This window comes from Eschscholzia californica, unplaced genomic scaffold (genome assembly GCF_041429995.1).
Source record: "Eschscholzia californica isolate CP2 unplaced genomic scaffold, dmEscCali1.0.p SCAF_6, whole genome shotgun sequence".
Classification (NCBI taxonomy): domain Eukaryota; kingdom Viridiplantae; phylum Streptophyta; class Magnoliopsida; order Ranunculales; family Papaveraceae; genus Eschscholzia; species Eschscholzia californica.
The window spans coordinates 1,293,479-1,308,813 of NW_028238483.1; the positions used below are offsets into that span (position 1 = coordinate 1,293,479).

Sequence of the window (15,335 nt, forward strand, 5' to 3'; positions counted from 1 at the left end):
ACAAGTCTACTGAATGCATAATAGCACCAAAGATAAGAGAGGGGCAGAGATGTTGACCCTAATTCATGATTAAAAAGAAGCACAATAAAAAAAGATACTAACCTAGGGTTAGAAAAAAAGTTGGCTAATTATTAAAAAAAAAAATACTAAGTTACAGGAGTTGTAATTAATAAAAACAAATACTAAAATAACCCGAGCCCGTCCGGCCCGTCACGATGGAGCCCGCTCGGGCGGCGGGCTCGGACGGGCTACGGGCAGTGAATATGTTGAATCTGTCCGGCCCGATCCGCCCGGATACTAGTAGTGGGCTAGGTATTTTAGTGCCCGATCCGCCCGAGCCTGACTCTATCACACCCGAGCCCGACCGAATCCGCCCGATTCCCACCCCTAGCTAGGATGGGTAATGTATTTTACTGTTAATTTCAACAACAAAAGAAAAAGAAAAGTAATTTACTATTAATAGAGATGTGTTTCATCTATGATAAATGCTCTAACATGAAAGCCTTATATTCTCCTTTGCTAAAAAGATTATGCGCCCTAGGTCGTAAATGATTATATTGTAATTTCATGCGGCCGCGGCTTTGGGGAATAAAAAAAGTTCTCGGGGGAATAGAGACATATTCATTTTCAGTCCAAAAAGAGTCCTTTTGATATCTGCCCCTAAATCTCCATCTCCTTCCCTCATCTAGCTCGTCCTCTCCTACAACTTATAAACCTAGTTGAAAATAACGGCGGAACCAAATAAAAGATCTAGAACTAGTTTTAACAAGAAGAAGCAAAAATCCAGAAGGATTTCTAAACAAATCTCAACTAGAATTTAGAAGTAGTTAATATACACATACATAGACAAAAAAGAACTGGATCTGGTAAGTAAAACCTAGATCTCCCAGAAACCCTAATTTTATTTAATTGAATCCAGAAGGATTCTTAACAAATCAAACAAGACTATAGGAGTTAAGATTTGATCGAAACCACCATAGTTACAACACTTAAACTAATGAAAGTTACTTTCAATGATACGAATTTGGTTCTTGGATCTGTGGAGGATCGAGCAAAGGAGTTAATACGAGAATTACAAAACATATGTGTAGCCCAATGGTCGATTATGTTAAGGGATTTAAAATGAGAGAGATAGAGAGGACGAGATAGAGAGAGAGGATGAGAGAAGGAGATGAAGATTTAGGGGCATAAATCAAAAGGACTCTTTTTTGGACTGAAAATGAACATGTCTTTATTCCCCGGAGAGTTTTCTTTATTCCCAAAGCCACGGCCTTTCATGCCTCTTAAGCAATTCACTCATTTAAAAAGACTACTAGTATTAATAAAGATTATGTGTGATCTAAAAAAATGTCGGTAGGTTTTGTTGACAAAAGGTCGTGTGTAATCGTGTCGGTTTTTAATCAAGTTGTCTAGTAGCATATAACAATATTTATAGACATATAGTCGAGTGGTCATGCCCTCGCAACAAAACTCCAAAAATAAAAGACTTGTAAATAATAGTTATAATAAAAACTACAAATATTAGTACTGTAACGGTTGTTTTCTACTACATATATTAACTCTGTAATCTGAAAGATCTTTGTATTGTTAATGAACTTTGTAATCTAACCACTAGTAAATGGTATTTGCGTAGATTTAACTTTCAAAGAAAGAAATTAAAAGTGACTGTCAACTATGTGCATCCACTGTTACCGACAATCCGAGGCGTTGACCACGTGCTGGCCACACATTTATTTCTATCTCTAAAATTATATGGACGTATAATCGAGTGGCCTCTCACAACAAAACTCTAAAAATAAAAGACTTGTAAATGGCAGTTATAATAAACACTACAAATATTAACTCTATAATCTTAAAGATCTTTGTATTGTTAATGATTTTGGTAATCTAACCATTACTAAACGCTAATTACATAGATTTGATCTTACAATGAAAGAAATCAAAAATGGAGAAAGAAATTAAATTTGACGGTCAATTAAGTGAGACCTCTATATGCAACCACTATTACCGAAAATCCCACCCGTCAGATCACGTGATGTCCACATATCTAATTCTCTCTCTCTAAAATTTGAGTGATCATACATAGTAACCGTTGTTTTCTATTCCAAATATTAACTCTATAATCTTAAAGATCTTTGTATTGTTAATGATTTTGGTAATCTAACCATTACTAGATGCTAATTACATAGATTTGATCTTACAACGAGAGAAATCAAAATTGGGGAAAGAAATTAAATTTGACGGTCAATTAAGTGAGACCTCTATATGCAACCACTATTACTGAAAATCCCACCCGTCAGATCACGTGATGTCCACAGATCTAATTCTCTCTCTCTAAAATTTGAGTGATCATACATAGTAACCGTTGTTTTCTATTCCAAATATTAACTCTATAATCTTAAAGATCTTTGTATTGTTAATGATTTTGTTAATCTAACCATTACTAGATGCTAATTACATAGATTTGATCTTACAATGAAAGAAATCAAAATTGGGGAAAAAAATTTAAATTTGACGGTCAATTAAGTGAGACCTCTATATGCAACAACTATTACCGAAAATCCCACCCGTCAGATCACGTGCTGTCCACAGATCTAATTCTCTCTCTCTAAAATTTAAGTTATCATACATAGTAACCGTTGTTTTCTATTCCAAATATTAACTCTATAATCTTAAAGATCTTTGTATTGTTAATAATTTTGTTAATCTAACTATTACTAAATGCTAATTACATAAATTTGATCTTAGTATCTTACAATGAAAGAAATTAAAATTGGGGAAAGAAATTAAAATTGACGGTCTATTAAGGGACCTCTATATACAACCACTATTACCCACAATCCCACCCGTTAGAGCACGTGCTGTGATAGATCTAATCCTCTCTCTGTCTCTAAAATTTGAATTGTAATTCTAACACCATAAATAAGTAACGCTACCTCACCCTCACACCTCACTGAAAGAAATCAAATCCCCCTATTGTGTTTTGTTTGAAATCACAGGCCGGCTCGCGTCGTCTTCACGCCGTAAAACCCTAGTTTTCCCCCTCTCCTTCTCTTTCTCATTTTCTCTCTCTACCCCAAGAATCATGAAGAAAGGTAGAGGTACGAAGAGAAAGGCGACAGCCAGTAACAAGGAAGAAGCAGAACAAGTTGAAAAAGTTGAAGAAGAAGTTCCTGTGCAAGAAGAACAAGAAGAAAAGAAAGAAGAAGAACCAGAAAAAGAAGAAGAGAAAGAGAAAGAAGAACCAAAGGAAGAAGAAAAAGAAGAACCAAAGAAAGCTAAGGCTGGTAAAGGAAAATCAAAGAAAGTTGAAAAAAAAGAGGCTGCTAAAGAGAAACCGGCGAAAGCTACTTCATCTAGGGCAAAAAGAGCTAAAATTGCTGCTAAACCTGATGAGGAACCTGAATACTTCGAGGAGAAGCGGAATATGGTATTAATTTGTTATCTCTAAATTTCATTGGTTCTTTTTATAATTTCTTTTTGGTATATGACTGCTCAGATAGTTCGATTCAGTTTTCTAGGTTTTGTTCGTCATGTAACTTCATATGATTACTTTGTGTATGCTAGGCAGATTCACTTATATAGGGTTTTCTTTGTCTTGTCAGTTTCTTGATTTTGTGTTTTTGCTCACATTATTCCATTTCTTGTGTAAATAAGTTTATCATTCTTCTAGGGTTTAATTCAGATTCAATTATGTGGAGTTTGATTAGGGTTTTCTTTGTAACAATCTAAAATTGCTTTATTTAAAGTGATTATATCGAAACTGCGTCTTCATGTCTTAATATCATTCTCCCTCTCTCTAAAGGAAGGAACTTATGATCCGAAAAAGTGTTTTTTATCTATCTATTCAATGATTATTAAAATTTATGTCTTCATCGTTCTGCCTTAATAACATCTTGTCTCGTGTTTCTATTATTTAAAATTTTGTATTGTTATGTTTTGTAGGAGGATTTGTGGCAGGCTGCATTCCCAGTTGGTACAGAGGTTTGAATGAACTGCTCATTTGGTTGGATTTATCGTGATTTTGTTCTTCAATTGTCTGACCAAGAACTTGGAAATCCTGTTCTTAAATTCTTTCTTACCAACTCTATTTTACTGATGACAGTGGGATCAACTGGACTCGGTTTATCAATATAAATGGAATTTTTCAAATTTAGAAGTGAGTTATCTTATCCTTTTATGAAGTATGCCCAGAGCCGAGTTACCTTACCTATGTGTATCTTTTGATCTTACATTGTGTAAATATTCCATGAAAATTGTTAAGGGATATTATACTAACGAGAAATTTCATGGTCAGGATGCTTTTGAAGAGGGTGGAGTGCTTTATGGGAAGAACGTCTATATTTTTGGTTGTACAGAGCGTAAGTAGCGTAATATATATGCTCTAGTTTTACATATTTATGTTGACTCTTTCCTGTGATGTGTTTCATTACAATTTCAGGTCAGTAATATGAATTTTGTCCATAATCGAAGTTTTGGTTGTGTTTTGCAGCTCAATTGGTCTTCTTCAGAAATGAAAGTAAAGTAGTTTGTATCCCTGCTGTGGTTGCTGTAAGTTACTTTGTACTCTTTGCTATTCATGCTTATTTGTATCGGCTAAATGACTTGTAATTTATGATGAGCGTTGTCATTGAAACATCAAATAAGATTTAGACAGAGGAAAATTAGCAGGCAAAGGTGTTATCTTATAAGTACTACCTCTGTAAGAAAAACTTCTGAAATATTTACCATCTTTCCACTGTGTGGTTCGTATTGGGGAGAGGTTTTGGTGTACCTTCCCGCTTATATGTAATGTAGGAGGAAAGACAGTAAGCATTTCCTTTTCTTTTATTTATATATTTGAATTAGAAGTGTGAAAAGTGTTATATTTCTCTTTGTTGATCAGGTTGTGTCCCCTTTCCCACCTTCTGATAAGATTGGTATCAACTCAGTTCAACGAGAAAAAGAAGAAATAATTCCTATGAAGCAAATGAAGATGGACTGGGTTCCCTATATCCCATTGGAGTACAGGTATTTGTTAGCAACCTTCATTGTTGCTTTCCCAAATCATTAGTGTTCGGTGAAGTAAATTGATTTGCTTCATTGTTTTGTTTCCTCTCATAATTCTTATCATGTTTTCTTTCATTGTGTAAAAGGGGTAATCAAGTTGAAAGATTGAAGTCCAAGATTTTTATCTTGAGTTGTACACAGAGAAGGTACGCATAGATTTAAAACTTTCGTTGTAATCTTAATTGAAGTTTTTCTGTATGCTGTAGTTGTTTAGCTTTATGTTCTGTTGTTCACTATCAATCAAGTCATCCTTTGATTTACTGAAACATTGATTTGTCAATCATTTTTATGTTGCAACATGGGCATGTTTGGAGTTAATATCTAGTAGTTTGATAAAGTGTTTATGTCCGTCATCAATTTGTACCGTTGGTCGCGAGACACCAGCGGCCGAAATATTCTTGCCCGAAGATCCTCTTTGCTGATGCCTCTATCCTGAAGCCCAAACCTAATGGTGAACCTTTTGGCTATTCTTCCTTACTCATGGACAGATGGGAATTATAAAGTAGGAAAAGCTACATGATTCGTCTACCAAATGTTCATTGATCCCTTATAAAGTAGATGTTTCCAACCTCTAGTTGAGTTTTGATGATAAGTGAGTTAACTTGATCAAAGAACTAGAACCATCTCCTGTTGCTATTTCCATATAGCCTCTCCGTGAAGGTTATGAATGGTGTTCAGTTTAAGGGTAGGTGGAGACTTAGTTAAACAGTCGGGTTTCAACTTGTAAGTCCCAACCTGGAGATATTCACAATTATGATTGAAATCTTATGAAAAATCTTAGTTAAACAGTCGGGTAGTTTCTTCAGGATGTTGATTCCTCTTTTGGAATAATATGTAACTATTAAAAGCAGGTCACAATTGAGCAGTATGTCATTGGTCCATCTTTAAGCTATGTGTTGATTATGTTGTGTAATTATTGATCAACAGTCCCTAGGCAGTATGTACGATATACTCCCTGTTAGTTTTACCAAACACCGTTGCTTTGTGAAGTGGATGCTTTGTGAAGTGGACAAGCATAAAACAAGATGATGTAATTAACTAGAGTAGTGAATATTTCATATGATCCTAAAGTTGAAACCACAAGTTAGAGTTGAGTGAGAAGGAACATGTGGATTGAATATAGAAAACAACAAGGATGTGAATGTAGTGGAGCGATTAAGAGCAATTTCGAGCTATATAAAATTTAATCAAAGAGCAAGTGTATTTCTTCTTGGTCTCCTAATAGTTAACATTATGCTCCGTTTTGCTATCATTGTCATCAAAATGTTTAATTTTCTAAAATGAAATATTGTTTTGCTTATGTATGTACTCATGCACTCTTGGGTGGATTCCCATGCCTATTGATGTGTTTCTGGATGTTTTCATGTGAACCTGCTTGCATTCGTATGATTGATTATGCTTAATGCAGGGTTTCTCTACGACACCTTAAGATAGAGCGTATCAAGAAATATGAATACTGCCTGCCATGTGAGTTTTATAAAGCTTCTATACTTTAACTCTAAATAACGGTTTCAAAATTTAATCATAATTTACGTTTCTATGTGTTCTCATTCCAGATTTCTACCATCCACTGAAGGAGGATGAATTCGAACAGAGTACTATTGTTGACATCATCTTCGAAGCAGAGCCACCAGTGAGTTCCAAAATATATGTTATACACATTAAGAAGCAGAGTACTCCCAATCTTCATACACTATACGCCACGCTTCTAGCTACAGTTGCCTATTTTTTTTTCTTATCCTCTCAAAACCCAGAGTTAATGAATGAGAGTTTAACCAAATGTGCCACACCTCATTAAGAGGATGATTAGGCATACTTGACAGAAAAAAAATCTGCACAGCTTTTCTGTTTATCAGGTCAATAATGATCTCTCTTTTGTTTCCCTTCTTTCTGTACAGGTTGTCTGTGAGTTTGATTGGGAATTTGATGAGCTTGAGGTACATAACTGTTTAACAATAACTCCAAAGAACATATGTAGTCAATCAAATCACATTTCTCTGTTTTATTTTCGAAGTATAGATTGCATGATATAGATAATCTCAAGTTGGATAGCTTATTTGTCCATGGATTTTTGTAACTTCATAAGGTTGTGTTATATAGCTAATTAACTCATGCCGTCTCCAGGAGTTTGTTGATGAAAAGGTCACAAATGAGGAAATAACGGCAGCTCAAAAAGAAACGTTTAAGGTAAACACAGCATCTGTAATTTTAGTCATTATGTCTATCTTTCACCATCTATTCACCGAAGTCTAACATGGTATGGTCATATTCAGGAATTTGTAAAGGGGAAGGTTAGAGAGGCAAAAAAGGCCAACCGTGAGGTACCAGAACGAACTGTCTGTCTTGTAACTTACGATTAGCTCTCGAACAAGGTAGATATTAAAATACAGGATCTGTTCATATTTTCTTTCTTATAGGCAAAAGAAGCTCGCAATAAAGCCAAGGAAGAGATGACTGAGGAGGCCAAAATAGCCTATGAGAACATGCGGTTTTACAAGTTCTATCCTGTTCCCTCGCCAGATGCTCCTGATGTATCAGAAGTGAAGGTAAGGTCCTACTGACTATATTTTCATGCCATTGTGTGGGAATATTGTTAAATTTTTAGAGAGAAAAGAAAGAAAGAAAGAAAATGGTGCTTTTCTAGAAAATGGTGCTTTTCTAGAAAAATGGTGCTTTTCTTTCAGTTCAGTGGGGCCTGATATTTATGTATTTCCTGTTATATTTTTGTGCAGGCTCCATTCATTAATAGGTATTACGGGAAGGCTCACGAGGTCTTCTGAGGTCTGGCTCGTCAAGATTTCATGCTCTTCACACATTTCAGCTACAGCTCAAGTGATACTTCGATTACATCCTCAGCTTGTGTCAAGAACTTTTGTCAGTAGATGAAACTTTTGTTGTCATAGAAAGAAAATACTAGTTAGCACTCAAAGCCTGCAACTCTATTGCAGGAAAGTGAAAGCTGGTTGAGATAACCTAAAGTTAGAGCCATTTACCATTGATTTGTTGGCAGACTTCTATTTCAGGAAATTGAGCATCGTGGGCTGTGGTTAAAATCCTCTCTCTCCCTTGATTGTTATTTTTTCAGTTATAGAAAAGTTTTGTTTTCCATTGGGGACTTCTATTTTAGCTGTGTTGTTGGTCTCTGACTTAGTGTGTAATGAGAAGAGAGATTATATTGTAACCAAATGAAGTAAGAAATTCATTGTTAGGAATCTCAATTTTTCTGCTGAGTTTTGAACCTCAATTTGAACTTGGAAATGGATCATTATGTCATCGGATTGGTATATTCTCTGTTGCTGTAATACTGGTGTGTTTGTCATTCCCAGGTCATCGGATTGGTTTAGTTTGCATATCCCTAACCGAAGTATTTACCGTTGCGACTTGGTTTGAAAGTGTCATCTAGGTAGAATAGGCTTGGGTAATTTATAAAATTGTTTGCTTTTAAAGGTGTCAGTTTTGCCAAAGTTCAAAATATGTTCTTCAGTGTCCTAGCCCTTAGACAAAGAAAGAAAAATAACATTAATGAATTGGCTATATTTATAGATTAGTGTAACTTTTTGATTGAGAAATGGTCTTAAACTGCACATATCTATTCCCGGACACAAACATGTACTCCAAATTACTTTTAACATCTTGTAACGTTTTCTTATATTGATTCATCTTTGGACCATCTTGAACAACTAAGTTCAAAATATGACAATAACAATGTACATGAAATAATTCACAACTTAGAAGAAGAGTAAGGAGCAGACTTTTTAGCTTACCAAGCGAGTGTGTGTTTGCACTTGCATTGTCAAGTGAAAGACAAAAAAAACTGTTGAGATAAGCACCAAGCAGCATAAATTTATCATGAATCATGAAACTTATCAAGCAAATTAAACACAACAATTCTTTTGTGTGACACTTATGAACAATCCATATAATGAGCAGTTAAAGATAGATAACTCAGACTTCGATTGGGTTGTCAAATATCTTAGGTAAAGGAACTCTTTCCTGAGCAGTTTTGCAAAACAGTTTTCAAATTTACTTGTTCTTCCTTAAAACATTAGAGGAAATCATTTCTAACCATTCCTCTAGAAAAGTAAAAAAAAAAAAAAAACAGAGTGGAAACTATCATTAACAAAAAACTAAAAAATGGATCTTCAACAAACTGAAAAGATGGAATTGTCGGGGATTTGGGAACACCCCGACAAGAGAAACTCTTCATCAGTTCCTAGGACCGACAAAAATGTTGTTGGTTTTTCTTTCCGAAACTCGTATTACTATTACTAATTATGTACCTTTATCTATGTTTTATAAATATAATCTTAGTAGTTACTTCTCTATGCCTTCAAATGGTAGGAGTGAGGGATTAATTATTCATTGGAACCCAACAATAGATGTGAATGTGTATTCAGCATCTCCCAATCTTATTCATTTGACAATAAAGTCTTCGATAACATCGGACCCTCGGGACATGTTTTGCATCTATGGACCTCCACGGGTCCAAGACAGACAACCATTCTGGGATGACATCTTATCCCGAATCAATGGTATGAATAACCCTTTTTATTTCATCTGAGACTTAAATGCAATTTCCTCTACCTCAAAAAAATGGGGAGGCAGTACTAATATTCCTTTTATAAATAATTTTCAGAACTTTATCAGATTAGCCAATCTTTTAGATATCGGTTTCAATGGACCAGCATATACGTGGACAAATAACAAATCGATTCACCACCTGACTAAAGAACGGTTAGACAAAGTACTGTGTACTTCGAATTGGCTATTAAAATTTCCGGAGGCAGGGGTATTTCACTTACCACGTTACAATAGCGACCATGCTCCTATTTTGCTTAAATTACAAGTTCAGGGCCACACTTTGAAGACAATTACAAAATTCGAGGTATTTTGGACACATCACAAAGAATATAAACAAGTTTTCAAAGACAATTGGGATCAGGTTGAAGGTCTTTTCCTGGACAAATTAGACAAATCAAAAGAAACAAATAAAATTTGGAGCAAAAAGGCTTTTGGTGTTATAAAGAACAGGTTGGTTACTTTAAGAAAAAGATTACTGGATATACAATCTATTTCTCCTTCAGGGGAAATTCAAGAGGTTGAAAGCACTATTCAAGAGGAGATCCTGTTTTTATAAAAAAAAATTTTGAGCGAACAAAAGCGGAGCAAAGGGATAAATCAAAATGGGTGGAAAACGGAGATAGAAATACAAAAGCTTATCATACCGCGATGTCAATGAGAAGGCAGAAAAATAAAATAAATCAGTTACAACTTAGTACGGGTGAAATGACTCGTAATGAGGATGAAATATCAAATGAGTTGGTTAGGCATTTTCAGAATTTATTCAGAGGCGAAACAGTGAGTACACCTCCAACCGAAATCTTAAATGCATACAAGGTTTTTACTCCCGAACAATTAGGCTACGTCTCGAGGGTTCCTTCACCAGAGGAAATAAAGACTGTCGTTATGGAGATGGGATCAACAAAAAGTCCGGGTCCCGATGGATTGCCATGCTTTTTCTTCCAACATAACTGGGAGGTAATAGGAGCAGAACTCATTTATTACATTCAGTCAACTTTCATCTCAGGTAATATTGATCCATCTCTCAACTTAACCACGATCGCCTTAATTCCAAAGGTTAGAAACCGAGTATTGTCACAGAGTTCAGGCCTATTGCCTTATGCAATTCGGTATATAAATTCATCACCAAACTTATTGCCAATAGAATCCGACCTTACTTGGAGGACTGTATAACGTGGACCCAAAATGCTTTCATACCAAATAGGCAAATCATGGACAATATAGTGATTACCCAGGAACTTTTGCATTATATGAAAAAATCGACAAATAAGAAAGGTGTTTTTTTACTTAAAATGGACATGACAAAGGCCTCTGATCGAGTTAACTTGTCTTTTTTAGAAACTGTCCTTAAAGACTCTGGTTTTCATGGTACGATTCTCAGTCTCATATTGTCTTACATTTAGACAGCAAGTTTTAAAATTCAGATTAATGGTAAGTTAGAGGGAGACTTTAAGGCCTCTAGAGGCCTCCGTCAGGGGTGCCCCCTCTCCCCTTATCTGTTTATCCTTACCTCCCAGTCACTCTCGCTCTTAATTTCTCATTATGTGAATCAAGGTCTTTACACAGGGTACAAACTAAATCGATCTAGCCCAATCATTTCTCACTTGCTTTTTGCCGACGATCTGATTTTGTTTGGAGAAGCTACTAATACTAATTTAAATACAATTTTACTTCTAATGGAAAATTATGAAAGCTTCTCAGGACAACAGGTCAACTTCTCTAAATCATCGATATTCTTTAGCAAAGGAGTGCAATCAAGACAGAGTTCATCAACAAACTCAATGCTCCGATTATAACAAACGAGGCGAAATATCTTGGAGCTCTAATCCTCAAGCAAGGTAACCGTATCCAAAGCCATACATGGTTAGTAGATAAATTTAAAAATTCTTTGTCAGGATGGAAAAATAAAATAGTAACACAAGCGAGTCACACTGTCTTAATTAAATCCATTCTGGCATCATTTTGTATCTACCCCTGTAGTTATCAAGTGCTTCCTATTCATGTTATAAACCAGTTAGAGAAAATAGAAAGGGACTTTTGGTGGGGTTATAACTAAGAGGATAAAAAACTTCATTTTATCCGTTGGGATATTATTAGATCTACACGTGACGTGTATGAGTCTCTTATAGCTAAGATGACTTGGAAGTTACTTACTCAACCTCATTCAACCTGGGTCAAGCTTCTTAAAACTAAATATGTTTCGACCGATGACTTTTGGTCGAATGATATTATTAAAACTAAGTCATCTTTTTGGAAAGCTATTAATCAAACCAAACAAACAATGCAACAAAATGTATTGTGGATTATTGGTGATGGGACTTCCGTAAAAATTAAGTCTGATCCTTGGATTCCTGATATCACTACTCATATTCCTAACATTATTGGTGAACTACCACCAAATATTTTTTGGATCTCTGATCTAATATTGCAGGATACTAAAAGCTGGAATGTTGACATCCTAGCTACATACTTTGATGATACTACTAAAGATATATAATATTCCTATTCCTCAATATCATCAAAAGGATAAACTGATATGGAAGCCAACACCAACAGGGAGATTTACCACTAAATCATACTGTAAGGAAATCAAATCCAACCAATTTCTTACGGATCAAGCACACATCTTTCCGTGAAAAAGCTTTTGGAAAAAACACATATGATACCTCAGGTTCAGAATTTCATATGGAAAATGATTCACGATGGCATACCAACATTAAGGAAAATAGGGTCTATTCTTCAACACTTGTCTTAATACTATTTAATGTGTGAAGAAGACGAGATAAAAACAACCAATCATTTGTTTTCTAGCTGCAAAAAATATAAAGAGCTAGTTAACCTAACTGGTTTAATAGATCCACAAAATCAAACCAAGAACCAGTAAGTTATTTAAAGCAGATTCTCACACAAGATGAAAATAATGATAAGTTATGGTATAGTGTCACTCAACTTATTTGGGAATGGTGGAAACAACGCAATGATCTTCATTTCCAAAACAAAAAGCTGGATCTACCGAGATGTTGGTGGACAACGAAGCAGAATCTAAGGTACGTTACTCCTCCATTAACTAACTCGAACTCTAATGAAGTTTTTCAGGATGAACAATGGTGTCCACCACCAAAGGGTTCGGTAAAAATTAATTTTGATGGAGGGTTTAAGATCGAAAAGGCATCATGCGCAGCTATTGCAAGAGATTCAGAAGGCAACATTTTGGGAACAAAAATGAGAAGATTAAACCCTAAATCGGCTTTACACAGTGAGATGATGGGATTTAGAGAGGGAGTCGAGTTAGCGGCTGAATTAGGGTTGAGTTCTTGTTATATAGAGGGAGACGCAAAGGTAATCCTAAATCTAATCTCATCCGTCGTCGATTTGGTAGCCTTATGGAGAATCTCAAATGAAATCAACGATCTTCGACGAATTACGTGTCAAGCCAACATCATCTTTAGTTTCTGCCCCAGAGTTTGCAATGTTGAGGCACATAACCTCGCGACTTTGGCGTTAATCCAAGACTAATATGCTATTAGCTTTTAACCCTCGATCTGTTTAATTTGTTACAAGATAGTCCTTTTTTTGTATATTGTTTCTGGCTGAGTACTTGAAGTACTAGACTTTGTAATCCTTTTTGATTTAATGTATTGATTTATCTAAAAAAAAAAAAACTGAAAAGATATTCCCTTAAAATAATCGACTTTATCAATTTTTTTCGACCTCTCAATTGACTGATCTTAAAAGAATAAACACTACCAGATGATGATTGTAGAATTGTTGGTTGTCTCAAATCTACTATATGTTTCCTCGAACAACACTTGGCATGCCTTGAAAAGTGGTTTGGTCATTGGTAGCTCTCGGATGTTTTTTTTCTTCACAAATTTTGCACTTCGCAACATTGTCTCCACTAGATATGTCAATAAAATCATATTCGATGCATCAAAAGTCCCCTTCCACATGATGGTAACCTTAAGAAGGGAAGGTCTATTCGGGGTCAAGAAATAGTTGAATTCTGAGGGATAGTTTCTTTAACAGGAGCAACCACATTAACAACATCTCTCTGGATCCATGTTTGTTGATCAATCAAGAAGAAACCATAATGAGTGGTGTATAAAGAAGAAAATGCAGCAATAATGAGAATCATCATAAACTGAAAAATGGTCTTAAACTGCACATATCTACTCCCGAACACAAACATGTACTCCAAATTACTTTTTACATCTTGTAGCATTTTCTTATATTGATTCATCTTTGGACCATCTTGAACAACTAAGTTCAAAATATGACAACAATAATGTACATGAAATAATTCACAACTTAGAGGAAGAGTAAGGAACATACTTTTTAGCTTACCAAGCGAGTCTGTGTTTGCACTTGCATTGTCAAGTGAAAGAAAAAAAAAACTGTGTTGAGATAAGCACCAAGCAGCAGAAATTTTATCATGAATCATGAAACTTATCTAGCAAATTAAACACAACAATTCTTTTGTGTGACACTCATGAACAATCCATATAATGCACAGTTAAAGATAAATAACTCAGACTTTGATTGGGTTGCCAAATATCTTAGGTAAAGGAACCCTTTCCTGAGCAGTTTTGCAAAACAGTTTTCAAATTTACTTGTTCTTCCTTAAAACATTAGAAGACATCATTTCTAACCGTTCCTCTAGAAAAGTAAAAAGAAAAATAGAGTGGAAACTATCATTAACAAAAAACTAAAAAATGGATCTATAACAAACAGAAAAGATATTTCCTCAAAATAATCGACTTCGGGTAGGCTCATTAGACCATCAGACCCAGGCATTCTGAGTCGAGTAGTGGACTCCCAGGCCAGATTCCCACCCATATACCTAGTAGGAAACCACTCTCCACGCTACCTAGATCATAAATTATTCATAATGCCATACAACGGTTGAGTCTACTTATTTTCTTGAGTTATTTTCTTTTTGACCCCCTATTTTATGACCAACTTCCTTTATGACCCCCTATTATTCATAAATTTAAATTTAGCTCCCTTATGTTAACACAGTTAGTTAATTTTAGTGGTTAATTTTTTTCTTTCCATAATTACCCTTGCTATAAAATTGATTGTGTAAATTCAAAATTGGCCCCTTGTAAATTCAAAATTGGAACTCTAGATCTAGGTGAGGGCCTAGTCGCTAAACCTTCACGGTTTGGCGACCAGACCCCCCGGCGAAGGGGTTGTTCTCCTTCGCTGGAGATAGATAGAAAGAGTAAGAGAGAGAGTAGAGAGAAGAGAGAGGAAGTTCAAGATTTTTTTTTTAAAGTTTAAAGGTCGCTTGAAATTTTGGCCGGTAGACGACCTTCATCAGAGATGATGATGAGATGGTGCGAGACATGACATGGAGGAGAGAGGAGATGAAATGGAGGAGTGATGAGGTGGTTTTGGTGTTTTTAAAACAAATTTCATTTTGACCTCTAGTTTTTTCTAAATAAATTGAAATCTTTTGGGAATTAAACCTTATTTTAAAGGGGGCAAATTTGAAATTTACAAAATCAATTTTGTAGCAAGGGTATGGAAAGAAAAAAAAATTAATTACCAAAGTTAACTAATGGTGTTAACAAAAGAAAACTAAATTTAAATTTACGAAAAACAAGAAAACCCGAAGGAAGCTAGTCACAAAGTAAGGGGGTCAAAAAGGGAATAACTGTAATTTCTTACTCAATAAATGGAGGATACAACATGGGTCGTTT

General features: G+C 35.2%; 1 protein-coding gene across 1 annotated transcript; it reads left to right on the plus strand.

Moving 5' to 3' along the window:
• The first annotated feature begins 2,844 nt into the window (after positions 1 to 2,844).
• LOC147530724 (myosin-H heavy protein) lies at positions 2,845 to 8,333 on the plus strand. The gene is made up of 14 exons (XM_086646404.1): positions 2,845 to 3,430; positions 3,946 to 3,984; positions 4,106 to 4,159; positions 4,298 to 4,361; positions 4,493 to 4,551; positions 4,886 to 5,010; positions 5,136 to 5,195; positions 6,458 to 6,516; positions 6,606 to 6,682; positions 6,948 to 6,986; positions 7,174 to 7,236; positions 7,323 to 7,370; positions 7,467 to 7,595; positions 7,782 to 8,333. Exons 1-14 carry the CDS (start codon positions 3,086 to 3,088, stop codon positions 7,827 to 7,829), a joined length of 1,209 nt encoding a protein of 402 aa, XP_086502530.1. The 5' UTR covers positions 2,845 to 3,085; the 3' UTR covers positions 7,830 to 8,333.
• The last annotated feature ends 7,002 nt before the right edge of the window (positions 8,334 to 15,335 follow it).